General features: G+C 61.5%; 1 protein-coding gene across 1 annotated transcript; it reads right to left on the bottom strand.

Annotated features, from left to right (window-relative positions):
- Positions 1-951: 951 nt before the first annotated feature.
- LOC311203203 (transmembrane protease serine 9-like) lies at positions 952-16,371 on the bottom strand (the record flags this gene model as incomplete). Its single annotated transcript, XM_084277852.1, has 14 exons — positions 16,245-16,371; positions 15,563-15,710; positions 15,037-15,290; positions 14,647-14,783; positions 14,206-14,357; positions 14,066-14,138; positions 11,100-11,246; positions 9,914-10,037; positions 8,474-8,530; positions 7,679-7,801; positions 4,974-5,133; positions 3,333-3,580; positions 2,081-2,217; positions 952-1,104 (listed from the first exon to the last, which is right to left on the bottom strand). The coding sequence occupies exons 1-14, from the start codon at positions 16,285-16,287 to the stop codon at positions 952-954; spliced, it is 1,956 nt and encodes a 651-aa protein (XP_084133978.1). The 5' UTR covers positions 16,288-16,371.
- Between the last annotated feature and the right edge of the window lie 570 nt (positions 16,372-16,941).

Here is a 16,941-nt window from a genome sequence, read left to right as displayed (position 1 = left end):
CACAAACCAGTTACTTCCAGTACTCCACTGCACCCCCCCCATCATCCCCACTGCCCCTCCCTCCCAGTACACCCAGTACCCCCTCCCAGTGCTCCCATTCCCACTCCCTCCCACATCCCAGTGCTCCCAGCACCCCCTTCCCAGTGCCCCATACCTCCCAATCCTGTTACCTCCATTCCCCCTCCCTTGCCCTACCAGTACCCCCTCCCAGTGCTCCCAGTATCCCCACACCCCCCTCCCCCCAAAAATCCACTCTGCGACTCCGCTCTTGTCCTTTATTGGCCCCCGGCCCAGGGGCATCCTGGGAAATTCCCTCCCCTCCCCCCCCACCATGGGGTGGAGATGGTGGGATGGGGATGGTGGGATGGGGATGGTGGGATGGGGATGGGGATGGTGGGATGGGGATGGTGGGGTGGGGATGGAGATGGTGGGATGGGGGTGGAGATGGTGGGGTGGGGGTGGAGATGATGGGGTTGGGGGGTGGAGATGATGGGGTGGGGGGTGGAGATGGTGGGATGGGGATGGAGATGGTGGGATGGGGGTGGTGGGGTGGGGGTGGAGATGTTGGGGTTGGGGGGTGGAGATGGTGGGGTGGGGGTGGAGATGGTGGGATGGGGGGTGGAGATGGTGGGGTGGGGGTGGAGATGGTGGGATGGGGGTGGAGATGTTGGGATGGGGATGGTGGGATGGGGGTGGAGATGGTGGGATGGGGATGGTGGGGTGGGGTGGGGGTGGAGATGGAGGGATGGGGATGGAGATGGTGGGGTGGGGGTGGAGATGGTGGGGTGGGGGTGGAGATGGTGGGATGGGGATGGTGGGGTGGGGTGGGGGTGGAGATGGTGGGGTGGGGGTGGAGATGGAGGGATGGGGATGGAGATGAGATGGTGGGATGGGGGGGTGGAGATGTTGGGGTTGGGGGGGTGGAGACGGCGGGTGGTCTGGGCGAGGCCCTCACGCCTCCTTGACGTATCTCCTGATCCACGGGGTGGCACGACAGACGTTGGAGTAGACGCCGGGTTGCCCCCGCTGCCCGCAGACGGCCATGCCCCAGGAGACCACCCCCTGGAGCACGCCGTTGCACACCAACGGCCCCCCCGAGTCACCCTGTGGGGAGAAGACACCGTGGTGGGGCTCGGGTGGGTGAGGAGGCTGAGGTGGGGGTGGGGGGGGAGATGATGATGGACCTGAGGTGGGGTGTTCCCTGTGGTCCATCCCCAGCAACGTGGCTTGGGGAGGAGAAGGGGGGTGGTGGGAACCCCAACGTTGGGTTGACTCGTCCTCTTGGGAACCCAAAGCTTGGGTTGACCCCTTTGGTTGGTGGGAACCCCAACCTTGGGTTGACCCACCCACTTGATGGGAACCCCAACCTTGGGTTGACCTGTCCTCTTGGGAACCCCAACCTTGGGTTGACCCACCCAGTTGATGGGAACCCCAACCTTAGGTTGACCCACCCACTTGGTGGGAACCCCAACCTTGGGTTGACCCCTTTGTTTGGTGGGAACCACCCCAACCTTGGGTTGACCCACCCACTTGATGAGAACCCCAACCTTGGGCTGACTCATCCTCTTGGGAACCCCAACCTTGGGTTGACCCCTTTGGTTGGTGGGAACCCCAACCTTGGGCTAACTCATCCTCTTGGGAACCCCAACCTTGGGCTGACCCCTTTGGTTGGTGGGAACCCCAATCTTGGGTTGACTCATCCTCTTGGGAACCCCAACCTTGGCCTACTCACCCACTTGGTGGGAACCCCAACCTTGGGCTGACCCACCCACGTGCTGTGGCCCTTCCCTGGCTTTCCGGGTTGGGCTGGAGGTAACGGTGGAGGAACCCAACCCTTGCGTGACCCACCTACCCACCCCCAAGCTCCACGGCTGGGGCAGGACGGTGGTGGGAACCCAAACCTTCACGCCCCACCCCTCACATCACCCTCCAGCCCTGGTTTCCCGGGCTGGGAGGAACCCAAGGCCTGTGTGACCTCATCTCACCTCCCATTCCAACTCCAAGCCACTCCACGACTCTCCCCTCCCCGAGGAACCAGCCCGGGAGGTGGCTTGGGGGTCACCTCCCCTCCCACCCGTACCTGGCAGGAGTCGATGCCCCCCTGGGGGACCCCGGCGCAGAACATGTTGGGGGTGATGGCGCTGCCGTAGGCCCTGGCGCACTCGTTCCGCCCGAAGGTTTGGATGGCGGCGCACTGCAGATCCTTGGGCAGCCTTGCTGCAGGAGGAGGAGGGATGGAGAGAGAGGAGGTGGTGAGAAGGTCGGGCCTCCCGAGGAGGTTGGGCCTCCTAGGAAGAAGATTGGGCCTCCTGCGAAGATTTGGCCTCCTGAGAAGATTCGGCCTCCTGAGATTGGGCCTCTTAAGAAGGTTGGGCCTCCTAAGATTGGGCCTCCTGAGAAGATTGGGGGTCCTGAGAAGATTGGGGGTCCTAAGATTGGGCCTTCTGAGAAGGTTGGGGCTCCTGAGAAGATTGGGGGTCCTGAGAAGATTGGGGGTCCTAAGATTGGGCCTTCTGAGAAGGTTGGGCCTCCTAAGATTGGGGGTCCTGAGAAGGTTGGGGGTCCTAAGATTGGGCCTTCTGAGAATATTGGGGCTCCTGAGAAGATTTGGCCTCCTGAGAAGATTCGGCCTCCTAAGATTGGGCCTCTTAAGAAGGTTGGGCCTCCTCAGATTGGGCCTCCTGAGAAGATTGGGGGTCCTGAGAATATTGGGGGTCCTGAGAAGATTGGGGGTCCTAAGATTGGGCCTCCTGAGAAGATTGGGGCTCCTGAGAAGATTGGGGGTCCTGAGAAGATTGGGGGTCCTAAGATTGGGCCTTCTGAGAAGGTTGGGGGTCCTGAGAAGATTGGGGGTCCTGAGAAGATTGGGGCTCCTGAGAAGGTTGGGGGTCCTGAGAAGATTGGGGGTCCTAAGACTGGGCCTTCTGAGAAGGTTGGGGGTCCTGAGAAGATCGGGGCTCCTGAGAAGATTGGGGGTCCTGAGAAGATTGGGGGTCCTGAGAAGGTTGGGCCTCCTAAGATTGGGTCTTCTGAGAAGATTGGGGGTCTTGAGAAGATTGGGGCTCCTGAGAAGGTTGGGGGTCCTGAGAAGGTTGGGTCTCCTAAAAGGCTGAGGCCTGAGCAGACTTCATCACACCTTTCGCTCAAGGTTCTTTGGGAGGTGTGTGATGGAGATGGTGGCCCATCAGGGGTTGTCCAACACAAAGGAAAGCCAACCCTAAAGGTGGGGGGGACACACACACACAATACCTCCAGGTCCCCCCCATCCCACCCCCTTCCACCCCGGCCTCCATCACAGACCAGTACCCCCCATCCCACCCCCTTCCAGGTACCTCCAGGAGATTTGGTGGTTCCCCAGCCAGACACGCTGCACCTCATGCCGCCCATGGGACACTTGGTGGCCAGTCTGACCATCTTGATGCTGCTCCTGAACTGGACGGGCCTGTCCAGCTTGAGGAGCATGAAGTCGTTGTCGTTCCGCCGGGGGTTGTACTGCGGGTGGACGATGGACCTGGCGATGGACCTGACTTCCCCCGTCCCGTCCCGCAACGTGTCCGTCCCGATCAACACGCTGACGTCCCTGCCAGGAGAAGAGCCCGAATAAACCCCCCTCACCCCAACCAGTCAGCGGTGGGTCCCCCAGGGGAGACCCCCTGGAGCTCCCATCGCGGAGCTGGTTGAGACCTTGACGCTTCTCCATGAAGAACCAATCAGCGGGTGGAGTTGAGGTGACGCGGTGGCAGGGCTGCCCTATCCCTGGTGGGGAGGAGGAGGAGGAGAGGAGGAGGAGAGGAGGAGGAGGAGGAGGAGGAGGAGGAGGAGAGGAGGAGGAAGAGGAGAGGAGGAGAGGAGAAGGAGGAGGAGAGGAGGAGGAGAGGAGGAGGAGGAGAGGAGGATAGGAGAAGGAGGAGGAGGAGGAGAGGAGGAGGAAGAGGAGGAGGAAGAGGAGGAGGAGGAGAGGGGGAGGAAGAGGAGGAGGAGAGGAGGAGGAAGAGAAGGAGGAGAGGAGGAGGAAGAGGAGGAGGAAAGGAGAAGGAGGTGGAGGAGGAGAGGAGGAGGAGGAGGAGGAGGAGAGGAGAAGAGGAGGAAGAGGAGGAGAGGAGGAGAGGAGAAGGAGGAGGAGGAGGAGAGGAGGAGGAAGAGGAGGAGGAAGAGGAGGCAAGGACTCCTTGAGGATTCACCATCCACCTCCCAAAACTCCTCAGTGGCTCTGGTACCCTGGAGGCATCTTCCATCCCCATGGGGAACGCACTCCTGTGGCTCCTGACTTCCACTCCTCATCTTCCTCACCCCCAACACCTCAGCAGTGTTGCCTTGACCCAATTTCTCCCTAAATTCCTCCCCACCCCCACCCCACCCCCCAGCCCCCCTCCAAAAGATCCGGCTTCCTCTCCGTGGGACCTTGTGGAGAAGCTGGAGGTGGGAGGGAACCTGGAAAAAGGGGTTGGCTGGACCCCAGAGTGAGTTTTGGGGGGGGAGGGGGACACACAGTTGGGTTCCTTCGGTGTTCCTAGGTGGAGGTTGCCACCCATTAAAGGACCCACCAGCTCCGCCGGTCTCCGTGGGGGATGACTCTGCCTCAGTTGCCCTCCAGATGTACCAGCACCCAGACATCAACATCTGGAGATGCCCCACATCGACCTCTGGAGCCGTAGGGACACCAGAGCTCTGGAGGTAACATCTGGGGTGCAAATATCTGGGTACACGGACCTCTGGAGCTACCAAACTCTGGAGGTCCCACTTCTGGACCCCCAACATCTGGAGATGTTCACATCTGGAGGCAACAGGCTGTGGAGATACCAACATCTGGAGCATCTCTCTCTGGATACAACCCTTTGGAGGCATCATCCTTGGGACACGCCAACATCTGGGCTCTGACACCTCCAGGGACCAGCTCCCTGGAGACCCCGACCCCCCTGGAGACCCACCCCTCACCCTTGGTGGTGGGAAAGGGCCACGAGACGCCGTCTTACCTGGCTGCCTGCTTACAGTGGGCGGCCGTCAGCACCCACTGGGCGCCTATCAAGCTGCCCCCGCACAGGATCTGACCCCTCTTGATAAGGGCGACCTGGAAGGGCCGTTGGATGATGGAACAAGGTCTCCCACCGATGATACGGGACTCGTCCCCCGGCACTGTAACACAGAGGACCACAGAGGTCACCACCATCATGGGGTGGGGGGCTGCTAACCACCTGTGAAGCCCCCCACCCAGGGAAAAAAACCCATTTTTGGGGTGGAAAGGTGATCGAAAGGGTCTTGAAGAAGGTGAGATGGAAGAGGAGAGGGCAAAGTCTCAGTCGTTCAGCCTCAGACCCCCCCCCCCCCCCCGAAACATCCAAACCCACCTTGAAGACCTAAAACTAACGAAGGGGGTTAATTAATTCAGCGAGGGGGTTGAATGAACGACTTAATTCTGATGGGACCCAGATGATGTTGGACCAGTTGAACTCCAACCGCCCCTTGAAGAGCTGATTTCCTCCTGGTGCTCCTAACCCCACCATGGACCACCCATCCCAGTTATCTAACTGGGGGGTGGGACCTCCCAAGAAGGCGACCTGTCCCTGGGGGTTGGGCTGCACGAGTTGTCCTGGAAATGGTGTTGTTATCAGGAAGTCACCAGCAGCCACTTCTTATCTCCCCTGGTTCGGCCAGGGGCCTCTGGGAGGGGCGTCGGTCCCACCACTGGAGATCCCTCCCAGCCCAAGATTGGAGACGGAGGTGACGCACCCCGAAAAGAGCTGATTCCCTGGTCTTCAGCTGGTGAGGGAGCTGGTAGGACCAGCTCAAAGAGCCTCCTGCCCCCTGGATGGCTCACGGGGAGGTTGTTAAGGCTTGGCCTTGGAGATGGTTGCGTCAACCCCAGCAGGAGAAGCCCTGACCCAGGGGGAAAACACCCTCAGGAACGTGGATCCTGCTGGAGTTGTTGAGGGGGTCTTGGTCCCATCAGGTTGATTGAGGAGAAAGAGGTCATCAGCTTGGGTTGTGGGGTGGGGGGGTCTCACTGGTTGAAGCCCCCCTACTACTGCCATGGTTCTCCCAAACCTGGAGGCATCTGCCTTGGCTTTCGGTGGCTGCGGCTGGTGGGTGCCTGCTGGGGCTGCCCAAGGTGGGGACGTTGGAAGGAGCCTTCTGAAGGCCCAACCTCACCCCAAGCCACCCTCAGGCACAAGACAAGGGGCCTCCCCCTCCTCCCTTGTCGGGGTGTCCACACAAGAGGGAATCCAAAGCTTTGCCACGTGCTCCCAGCGTCCCTCCCAGCCTCCACCTTCAGCTCCATCCAGCCAAACCTCAGGTGGCACCTCTGACCCTTGATGCTGGGTTGTGTCCCAGTGGGAGGAGAGAAGAGAAAAGGGAGGAAAAAGGAGAATCAGGAGGGTTTTTCTTCTTCTCTCCAGGAAAAACACCTCCCTCCCACCCCAAAAAACCATCCAGCAGGTCTTTCAAGTGGAAGATATCAAGTCCTTGTTCCCCGAGCTGTCCTCAGGGGTCCTCCACTCAGTGTTTTGGGGCATTCCAGATGTTTTGGGAAGGGTGGGGGTTGGGAAGAGCTGTTGGCCACCTTGCTGGAGCCCTGCATCCATCCCAACGTGCGGTGGCTTCGGTCCACGGCTCCTGCGACGATTGCCTTTCCCACCACAGGTTGGGACATTGGAATTTACCAGTGGGACTGGTTTGTGCTGGTGGGGATTACAGCCCGGTGACGGGGTGGCGATGGGAGACGCCCGAATTTCAAACCGCCTGGAATGTACCACTGGCCGGTCCCGGCAGCGCTGCCAAAGCCGAAGGGTGGGAACCAATCCTCCCGCCAGGGCTCATCGGGGAAGCATCCCTGGTGGCCCCAAAGGTCACCCAAGAGTCTCTAGCGACCAGCCAACGGGTTTAGATCCCATGGAACTCCCTGGAGGCACCTCAGCAGCTTCCCCAACCTCCCATCAATCGGTCAAGGGCGATGGAGCGACGGGAGATGATGGGTCAGGGAGGTTGGATCCATCTCCTGGATTTCCAGAGGCTGCGGGTAACCAGCTGCCTCCTGCCAAGCTGATGGTACCTCCTGCCCACCAGAAAACAGTTCCTGGAAGGTCACTGGGACACTTATCCAGCCACCCAGGACCTGGGTGTTTGGGATTCAGCTCCGGGGTCGCAGGTTTGGGTTAAGAAGCGCCAAGATGGGGGGTGGGTGTGTGTAGGGGGGTCAGATCCAAGGACTTTGCACCCAACAATCAGCCAGTCAGGGGGGCTCCTCTTCCTCCATTGGGTTGTCCTCTAGCAGAAGATCCTTTTGGAGGCCAGGAGAAAGGAAGGGACCGTTCCCATGGGGATGAAGCCTCTGCTTCCCTTCCCTCACCCCGGGTGAGGTGTCTGCACCCGGGACAGAAATCCCTGTAGGAACTTCCAGAGGAAGGGCAGAAGATGTCCTGGAGACCCCACCACCACCACCACCTCCAAGGGGATGCCAAAATTCCCCGCCTTGTGTCTCCTTTTGGGCTCATTTCTCCAGCTCACAGGGGGGGTTCCTTTATCTCAGCTGGAAACCAAAACACGTTTCGAAACCCGCAGGGCCTTGCCCAAACCTTCCCACCGGCCAAATCCCCGTGAGCCAAGAGGAGGCATCTCCTCAGCTCCTCATCCCATCCCGTGGGACACCTCTCCCACCTCCTTGGCCACCGCTGTGACTTACGCTCGTTGCCTCCGTTGCCCTTCGCCTGAGCACGGGCAGGCGGCGGGGCGGTCAGCAGCAACCCGCCCGCCAGGATGAGGATGGGGATGAAGCTGAAGGACCCGTGGCCATCATGAGCCATTCCTGGATGGAGAGAAACCAAGTGAGGGGATCAGCCCTGGGAGAGCAACGCTGGGGGCTGCGGGGAAGGTCCTTGGTTGGGGGAGGGGGGGTGTTGGCCTCCCAGGTGGGATGGAGGTGACATGGGATGAAGGTGACGTGGGATGGAGGTGACGTGGGATGGAGGTGACGTGGGATGGAGGTGATGTGGGATGAAGGTGATGTGGCTGGGTGGTGATGTTTCACCCTTAGACACCACCCTTGGGGGGTGAGCTTGCACCCTCCTCTCCACTTTGGTTTGGTTGAGCTCAGCTCTCCGGTGGCACCAAGCCCACCCGTGGGAGCTCAGGAAGGACCACCTCCCCCCTCCTGACCTCCACGAAACCCAGGAGATCCCAGCTAAACCGGGACACTCCAGAGGGTCTTCCCACCAAACCCACCCCAAAACCCAGCTGAGCACGTGGGGATGGGCGGCTCCCACCCGTGGCAGCCATCCACGCAGAGATGGAGACACCTGCTTCCCACGCCACCCCCGCAGCATCCGTCTGTCCATCCATCCATCCATCCATCCATCCATCCATCCATCCATCCATCCATCCATCCATCCATCCATCCCTCCCTCCCTCCCTCCCTCCCTCCCAGGGGGGGATGTCTTCCTTCCTGGGGCCAACGGGGTAGGGGGGAGGATGGACTCACCTGCCAGAGGAGAAGGACGGGGCCGGCTCGGAGCGTCGGGAAGCCGAAAGCCGTTGGCTGGGGTATATTTATACCCGGGGTGGAAAGTAGGCCGTGTCTCCGCCAAGGTGAGTCAAGAGCGGTTGGGTCCCGCCGCGGCAGCGGGCCGAGCGTGGCCCGTGGGTGTCTCCCCGGCCCCGGGAGGTGATTACGGCTTTGATGTCCTGGAGGAAACACCGACGGGTTCCTGGGCACGAGGGAAACGCCCGATCCTCCCGGTCCGTCCGTCCGTCCGTCCTCAGAGCCGCCCTGGACACGGGGTGTCCTCGCCCCTCCCTTCCCCACCCCACCCCACCCCACCCCAAAATTGAAGTTGAAGCCCAGATGGGGGGGGGAACTGGGTGGTTCAACCCCCCCCCTTCACGTGTCCTGGTTGAGTAGGGGGATCAAATGGGGGGGGCATCCCTTCCTACTGCTCCACACACCCCCCCCCCGAGGCTTGATGGGGGTGTCGGGGTGCTGAGTCAGACCCTGAGTGCTGTCTGCTGCCCATCCTGTCTGTCTGTCTAATTGTGAGTCTGTCTGGGTGTCTGGCTGCTCATCTGTCTGTCCAGCCTCCCACCTGCCTGTCCGTCACTCCATCCCTCCCTCCCTCCCTCCCTCCCTCCCTCCCTCCCTCCATCCATCCATCCATCCATCCATCCATCCATCCATCTGTCCAACTGCTCTTCTGGGGATCCAACTCCTCTAGGTCTGTCTGTCTGTCCCCCATCCATCTCCCTTTCTGTCCATCCAATATGAGTCTGTCCGCCTGGGCATCCCTCCCTCCATCCCTCCCTCCATCCATCCATCCATCCATCCATCCATCCATCCATCCATCCATCCATCCATCCATCCATCCATCCATCCGTCCACCTGTCCGTCCATCCCTAGCTCTGTCCATCTGACAGCACGCCTGTCTGTCAGCCTCTCCGTCCGTCTCCCTGTCCCATCCATCCCTGCGTCCTTTCCCTGTCCGCCTGTCCATCCATTTACCTCTCCATCTCGTTGCCCATCAGCCCGTCTGTCTGTCCCTCTGCGAGCAGCCAACCTGCCGGCTCCTGCCTCTGTCCCTTCACCTCCATGTCCGTACCCACCTCTGTCCATCTGGCCGTCCACCTAGATAGCTGTCCCTCTGTCTGTCCGACTGTCTTTCCAGTGAGATGGAGAGCTGTCTGTCCATCTATCCTCCTATCCGTCCGTCCATCTGTCCGTCTGTCCATTGAACCATTCCTCCATCCATCTCTGCAGTTAGCTGTCCATCCATCCCTCCATCCCTCCCTCCATCCCTCCCTCCATCCCTCCATCCCAGCGAGGGACGCTGGTTGAGATGCCACCTCCCAGGAGTGACCCTCACATTTGGGGGGGTAAGACGCTCGCCCCTGGAGGACGTCACCGGAGCGGAGGTCCCCAGGGACCTACGTGCCACCTTCCCTTGGCGCCCGGCGCCGGTGGCACGTCCCCGGTGAGTCACACCGCGGACGTGGGTGAGCGATGGGCGAGGCCACGTCCCGCTGCCAACCCAGCTGAGCCCTGCGAGTCGCTTCTGGTGAGTCAAGGGGACACCGGGGATGGAGGTGCCACTTGTCACCCCCCCCCCCTTCAACCCCCAACCCTGGAGGGGTGTCACCTCCCCCCGTCCCCCAGCGACACAGGGGCTTGGGAGGTCTCCGAGGTGGGAGGTCACCACCCTCCATGCCCAGAGAGGGTGACCTAGGTGCAACCAGCGTCACCCCACCCTCTCCTCCTGGGGTGGTGGCAGCAGTTGAAGGACCCCCAACGTCTCCCAGTCCTTCCCAGAGTGGGTGTCATGTGCGTGTTGGGGTGTGGGACGGGTGCTGGGTGGATGGGGCGGGTGGCCCCAAACTCCTGCTGAGCTCAGGGGCGATCGCCGGGCCCCTGGCTCGTCCTTCCAGGAGGCTCAAGCCATCTTCACCGATGGTTCTCCTCCCCTGGGGGAACCTCCTTTCAGCTCTGGCGTGCCCTGTGGCACCGATGGGTCCCCTAAAGCCACGATGGGTCCAACCATCCTCGATGCTGGTGGGACTCAAGCTGCAACACGGGTGCAGGAGCTTCAGGGGGTGGTTTGAAGGCACCTCTGTGCCTCTTCAACGGGCCCCTTCTCCAGCAGGGCCAGGAGAGGAGACAAAATCGGGAGCAGCTCAAGGCAATTAACAGCTTGACGAGCAATTAAGGGTGGAGAAGAACCCGGGGAGCTGAGTCCTGACGAAAGGAAAGGCCGGGGTTGGGATGAATCACGGGTTGGAGATGCTGATCTCGCTCTCTGCTGGTGGCAAGAGGAAGCCTGGGGCTGGGTTTGGTCCTGAACCTGGAGGTGAAGCTGGAGCTCCTGGAAGGGCAGCTGTCCCCGTGGAGATTTGGTTTGTGGGGATCCTCAGCGAGGAGGTTGTGGCCTTGGGGAAGCCCAGGTTGTGGGTTTTGGGCAGCCCTCTGTGGAGACCTGGAGATCTCACCGGGACGCCGTTCCCTGCAGATCCCAGCCTGTGGAGGTCTGGTCGGTGGAGATCCAATCCCCTGGGTTAACCCACGGCCACCTCCTCCCTGTGGAGGCTCAGTGCACGAAGATCAGCCCACCAGGATCTCAGACCAGGGACATCTGGCCCACTAAGAACCTGCTCGTGGAGAGCTGGGCTGTGGAAACCCCACTGCTGGAGGCCTGGTCCATGTTGGTCTCATCTAGAAGGATCCCACCAGTGGAGGTCTTATCCGTGGAGGGGTCGGCTGCAGGGATCATCTGTGGGGAGCTCATCCATGGGGATCCCACCCAGGGAGCACTTGGGGAGCTCGTCCATGGGGATCCCACCCAGGGAGCACTCGGGCCATGGTGATCCTGGTGGAGAGGTGTGATGGGCAGAGATCTCACCCACTGGTATCCAGGGAGGTGCCACCCATGAAGGGGTGGGACACGGTGATCCCAGACCATGGAGATCAACTCTGCAGGGCTCCAAAGCGTGAGGAGCCCACCCTTGGGGACCCCCATCTCCCTACAGCCACAGAGAGCTGGTCCACAGAGATCCCACCCACAGAGATCCCACCCACAGAGATCCCACCCATGGGGATCTGCTCTGTAGACGTCCTTGGCTGTGAAGGTCCAGAGAGATCCGATCCCTGAGGATCCCTGAGGATCCCTGATCCCCTGGGGGACATGAAGGGAGGAGGGGACATCACAAGGTGACACAGGGGGTCTCCCAAGGGGAACAGAGATCTTGGGGAGGGACAGAGGAACCCATGAGGGGCCCCAGACCCCCCTGGAGAACGAGATGGAGAAGGAGGGGGGGGGGTGTGTGATGACATCATCAGTGCAGCGCTGGGGGCTGGGGTTGGGTCCAACCAGTTCTCCCAGTTCCTCAGCTCCCTTCTCAGGGCGTAATTAAGTGCTAATTACCCAATTACCCTGCGGGCTTAGGCAGAGCCAGCCTGGGCCTGCCACCCACTGCCAGGGCCACCCAGGACCTCCTGCTCGTCCCCCTCCCCTCTCCCCTCCACCATTTGCAGTGGTAGGGAGGGGACACGCCACCACCACCCCCCAACCCCTCCCAGATGTCCTCACAGCCCTGGGAGCCCTGGGTCCAGGGTGGCCCTGGGTGACACAAGAGGTGGCAGTGCCCCAAGTGACGTGGTAGGTGGCCCTGGTTGACACACGGGGGTGGCAGCACTGTGGGTGGCTGTGCCCTGGGTGACACAAGGGGGTGGCAGTGCCCCAGGTGACCCTGGGGGGGGTGGCCCTGGGTGACGCACGGGCTGGCAGCACCACGGGTGGCGGCGCCCTGGGTGACACAGGGGGTGGCTCAGGGGACATGGGTGACACAGGGGGGTGGTGGTGGGTGCCAACGGTGCCGGGTTCCTTGGCAGTGGCCACGCTCCAGCTGTTCCTGGCGTGGGGTCAACGCTACCTCCATGGACGCGGTGACCTCCTGGACCCCATGGAGCTGGCGGTGCCACCTACGCCACCGCGAACGTCTTGGCTTCACCCCAGGGGCTCCCACCGCCTCGTGCAGACCCCAGCAATGTGATGACCAACCCTCCATGGGCACGAGGAGACCTTGTCAGGCCTCCAGAGACACGTTAGGTGGATCTCAGCGGGTGCCTGACTGCGCCTTCATCAGCGTGTTGAAGGTCCCCCCATGGACACCCTGACCAGATCTCCATGGACACCCTGACCAGAGCCCCAAGGACACCCTAACCAGAGTCCCAGGGACACATTGATGAGATCCCAGTAGGCACCTTGACCACAGATGATGGACAAGCTGAAGCTGCCTGCGCTGGAACCCAGGTAAGCAGCCCACCAAACCACCAAGGACCCTTCCAAGCCAAACCTCCTTCGAGGGATGCCGAAAGGTGGTTGAGCCTCCTCACTGAAAGGCTGGGTGAGAGCTGGAAGTCTCCAGCGGCCACTGTTGGCCCCAGCAGCCACAAGCAATCCCTTCTCCACCTCCCTGGGGATTTGGACCTGGACCAAATCCTCTTTCCCCACCGCAGCGGCCAGACAGGGCCCACACCCTCCAACACACCGGGCCTCGGACACGTGGGGGAAGAGGGAGGGTGACACCTTGCGCAAGGCCACCGGCGCGTCGCTCCCTGCCCTGTCGCGCCACGGGGGACGACACGTGATGGCGTGACCTTGCCAGTTCCCCTCTCAAAGCATCGAGGTGCTTTGGAGACCCACCAACCCCCTCCTGTAGACCACCTCATGGTGAAGCCAGGCTGGAACCGCTCTCCATCCCACTCCCCAACCAACCAAAACAGGTCCGTGATGATCCCACGGAGGGGAACCCCCTGCCCCCACCATCCACCCCACACCTCCCCATGAAATTTGGCCTCCAGTGGGTGATTTCTTCTTGCTCACCAACCAGCGTTGGGTGGATGATCCCCTCTGGGGAGGTAAAACCATCCTGATCTGCTGCCAAGTTACCCCAGGTGGGGAAATTTGGCCCCTTCTGCTCCCGCTGAGTCATGGGGAAATTTTTTTCCCCTCTGGGGATGGGAAGTTCTCCCCTGGTCAGACGTTGACCCATGGACCTGGGATGGAGGCGTCAAGAGGGAAGCTCTGGCCCTGGGGCATCACAAGGGCTTGTTGTTCTTTTGAGGGGACATCGAGATGGATTTTGACCCCTCCATCCTACCCCGTGGTGGTGCAAAGGGCCCAGGGGTGACTCCCGAACCAGCCAAGACAGTGGGGTCACCAGGTCTACCCCAGCAGGGTCACCAGGTCTACCTCAGTAGGGTCACTACATCTACCTGCAGTAGGGTCACCAGGTCTACCCCAATAGGGTCATCAGGTCTACCCGCAGTAGGGCCACCAGGTCTACCTGCAGTGGGGTCACCAGGTCTAACTCCCAATCGCTCTACCCCACGGTTGGGCTGCCAGATCTGCTCCCCAGGACGGTGAGTTGAGTTTTCACCTCCCCCTTTGAGGTCTGGGGCAACTCAGGACACCTTGACCCGCGTTCCATCCAATGGCGACGTGGTGAAAAGCCACGTCAAAAAACCACCTTTATTCATCAACATCTCAACCAGAGGTTGAGATGACCCAGAGGTCAACCCCTGCCCCACCTGCAAGGGCGTGTGCTCCAGCGCTCGGACCTGCCGGCTCTGGGGGACCTTCATCAGGGAGGAAGAGGAGGCGCTGTTGGGGGGGGGGAGGGTCCATCCCGTGGCCTTCCGGGCTGGGGATGGCTTTGGGTTGGGGGGGTCAATTCCTTCTCATGGTGTCCTGGAGCCATCGGGTGTATTTGCAGAGGTTGACGTAGACGCCGGGTTTTTTGGGGTCCCCGCAGATGCCCGGACCCCAAGATACGATACCCTGGAGCCGCCCGTCGCACATGAGGGGTCCCCCAGAATCACCCTGATGAGGTAAGAACGAGAACGCGTGAGGTTCTGGGGCTCATGACCCAGAAACACCTCAAATTCGGGGCCATTCCAGGGTTGACCTGGCACCTCCACCCACCAAATCCCACCACAGTGTCCTCTGGAGCGAGTTGTGCCCGTTCTCAGCCTGTAAACTCTCCCTCACGGGAATCTCATCCAAGGGTTCCCCCCCCCCCCAACTTTCGGAAGGGATCTCATCCAGGGGGTCCCCCCAACTCTTGGAAGGGGTTTCATTCCCATCCAGGGGTCCTCCAATGTCCACCTACCTGGCAGGAGTCAGCCCGACTGCGGGACTCGCCCGCGCACACCATGTTGGGGGTGATGGAGTCCGGGTAGATGCGCCGACACTCCTCCTCGGAGACAATGGTGACCTTGGTGCAGTGGAGGTCCTCAGGGAAGGTGACTGCGGGTGGTGGAGGGCAGGAGGTCACCCATGGGACACAGACCAAGTGACTCAGCTTGGATACCTCATCCCCTTCGCCTTGGAGTTCATCCCACCCCCCCCCATCTTGTTGGTGGGATCTCCAAGGCTTCCTGGTGTCCTGAATCCCTGGGTTCCCCTCGAGTAGGACCAAAGGGGACTTTGGGAGGGGAACTTCTGGGGAACAGGACACACATCTTGGGGGGGAGGGGTCCCCAGGTGAACCGTTTCATACCTTCAGGGCTGGTGGTGGACCCCCAACCCGAGATCTGGCAGGTCTTGCCGGGCACGGGGCAGCGGGTGGCCAAGGGCAGCGGCTTCACCTGCTTGTTGATGTGGACGGGCAGGAGGAACTTGATGAGCATCAGGTCACCGTCCTTGTTGGTCTCATTGTAGTGGGGGTACCTGAAGACCTTGGAGGAGTAGCGCTGCTGCTTGGTGTCCCCTGAGTCCTTGTGCCTTCGGCCTCCCAGCTCCACGCTGATGAAGCTGATGGAGCCCAAGGTTGGTGGCGCGACAGGGGGAGGGGGTCCGTGTTGGACATGGGGAGGGGCCACAGGGACCCACATGAATCCGGGTCCATGGTCCCAACCAGGTGGTGAAGCCCACCGAGACACCATCAACCCTCCCAACCTGACTGGCTGGAAAGTAACACCCCCCACCCCCCCACACCCAGGTGCCACCCGGCACCTATTTTGGGTGGGTTCCAGCCCATCCACACCCAACCCCACCGGGCACCCCCTGCCCCAGCAGCCTCCTACCCCGGGACGTGGCAGTGGGCAGCGGTCAGCACCCAGTTCTTGTCCACCAGCGTCCCCCCGCAGATGAACTTCTCGCCCTTGAAGAGGGCAGCCTGCCAGGGCAGGTCGCAGGAGGTCCCCTCGATCACCCACAGGACGTTCCTCGAAGCTGTGGGGACAAAAGGGACATGGCACAAGGGACAAGGGGTGGTCCGGAACCTTCTCTTGATGTCCCCGACCGCCAGGACGTGGGTGGTGGGCTGGGACGTCTGGTGGCTCCATCCCCACGTCCCCTGAGGTGGGGACAAGGAGGAGGAGGGTGGCCCAGCTTGGCTGTGGTGGGGGGGGGGGTGTCTTTGGGGTGGACAGGGGGACACACGTGGGGCAGATGGAGGTCCCTGGGGTGAATGGAGGGAGGTCCCATCCCCAGGGTGGATGTGGGGCCTGTGGGGTGGACACAAGGAGACACGGGTCACCCCACGGTAGGTTTTGGGGTCCCACAGGTGGAGGTGGGGGCTGGGGGTCTTTGGGGGAGGAGAGGGGTAGATGTGAAGCACCCAAGGTTGACCTGAGGAGTCTCGTGGGTGATCGTGGGTCACCCAGGTGGACGACAGGGGCCACCAAGGTGGGTGTGGGGGGGTTCCCCATGGGTGGGCACGGGGGTCCCCATGGGTGGGCACGGGGGTCCCGTGGGGTCTCCTACCTGTGGCCACCAGCGCCAGGAGCATCACCAGCAGGACCTTCATACCGGAGGGCCGGAAGCTACGGGGAGACAGCGAGGGGGGTGAGGGTGGGTGGTCCGTGGGGTGGGGGTGTCACGGGTGGGGATGTGGAACTCTGGGGACATGGGGTGTGGGGACGGGAGGTAAATGAGGATGGGGAGGAAGGGGGGAAAGGAGGAAGAGGAAGGAAGTGTGGGAAAGGGGGGAGGATGACAGAAAAGGGGGGGAGGGAAGGATGGGAAAGGGGGAGGAAGATGAGGAAGGGGAAAGGGAAAAGGAAAAGGGGATGGGAAGGGGGATGGGAAAGGGGGAGGAGGATGGGGAAGGGAGGATGGGAAGGGAAATGAGGAAGAGGAGAGGACAGGGAAGTGGGGGGGAGGAGGACAGGGAAGGGGGGAGGAAGGGAAAAGGAAAAGGGGACAGGGAAGGGGAAGGGAGGATGAGAGAAGGGGGAAGGGGTAGGAAGGACAGGAAAGGGGGAAGGAAGGACAGGAAAAGGTGGTGGAAATGGTGAGGAAGGATGGGAAGGGGGCAGGGAGGATGGGAAGGGGGAAGGAAGATGAGGAAGGGGGGAGGGGGAAGGAAAAAAGGAGAGGGTAAGGGGGAAGAGGGGATGGGAAAGGGAGGAGGAAGATGAGGAAGGGGGAAAGGGAAGGGAAGGGGGAAAGGGATGGGAAG

This window comes from Gallinula chloropus, assembly GCF_964237585.1.
Source record: "Gallinula chloropus genome assembly, chromosome: 37".
In the NCBI taxonomy this organism is placed as follows: domain Eukaryota; kingdom Metazoa; phylum Chordata; class Aves; order Gruiformes; family Rallidae; genus Gallinula; species Gallinula chloropus.
The sequence above is the reverse complement of the archived record's forward strand: the minus strand, read 5'-3'. Positions and strand labels throughout refer to the sequence as shown.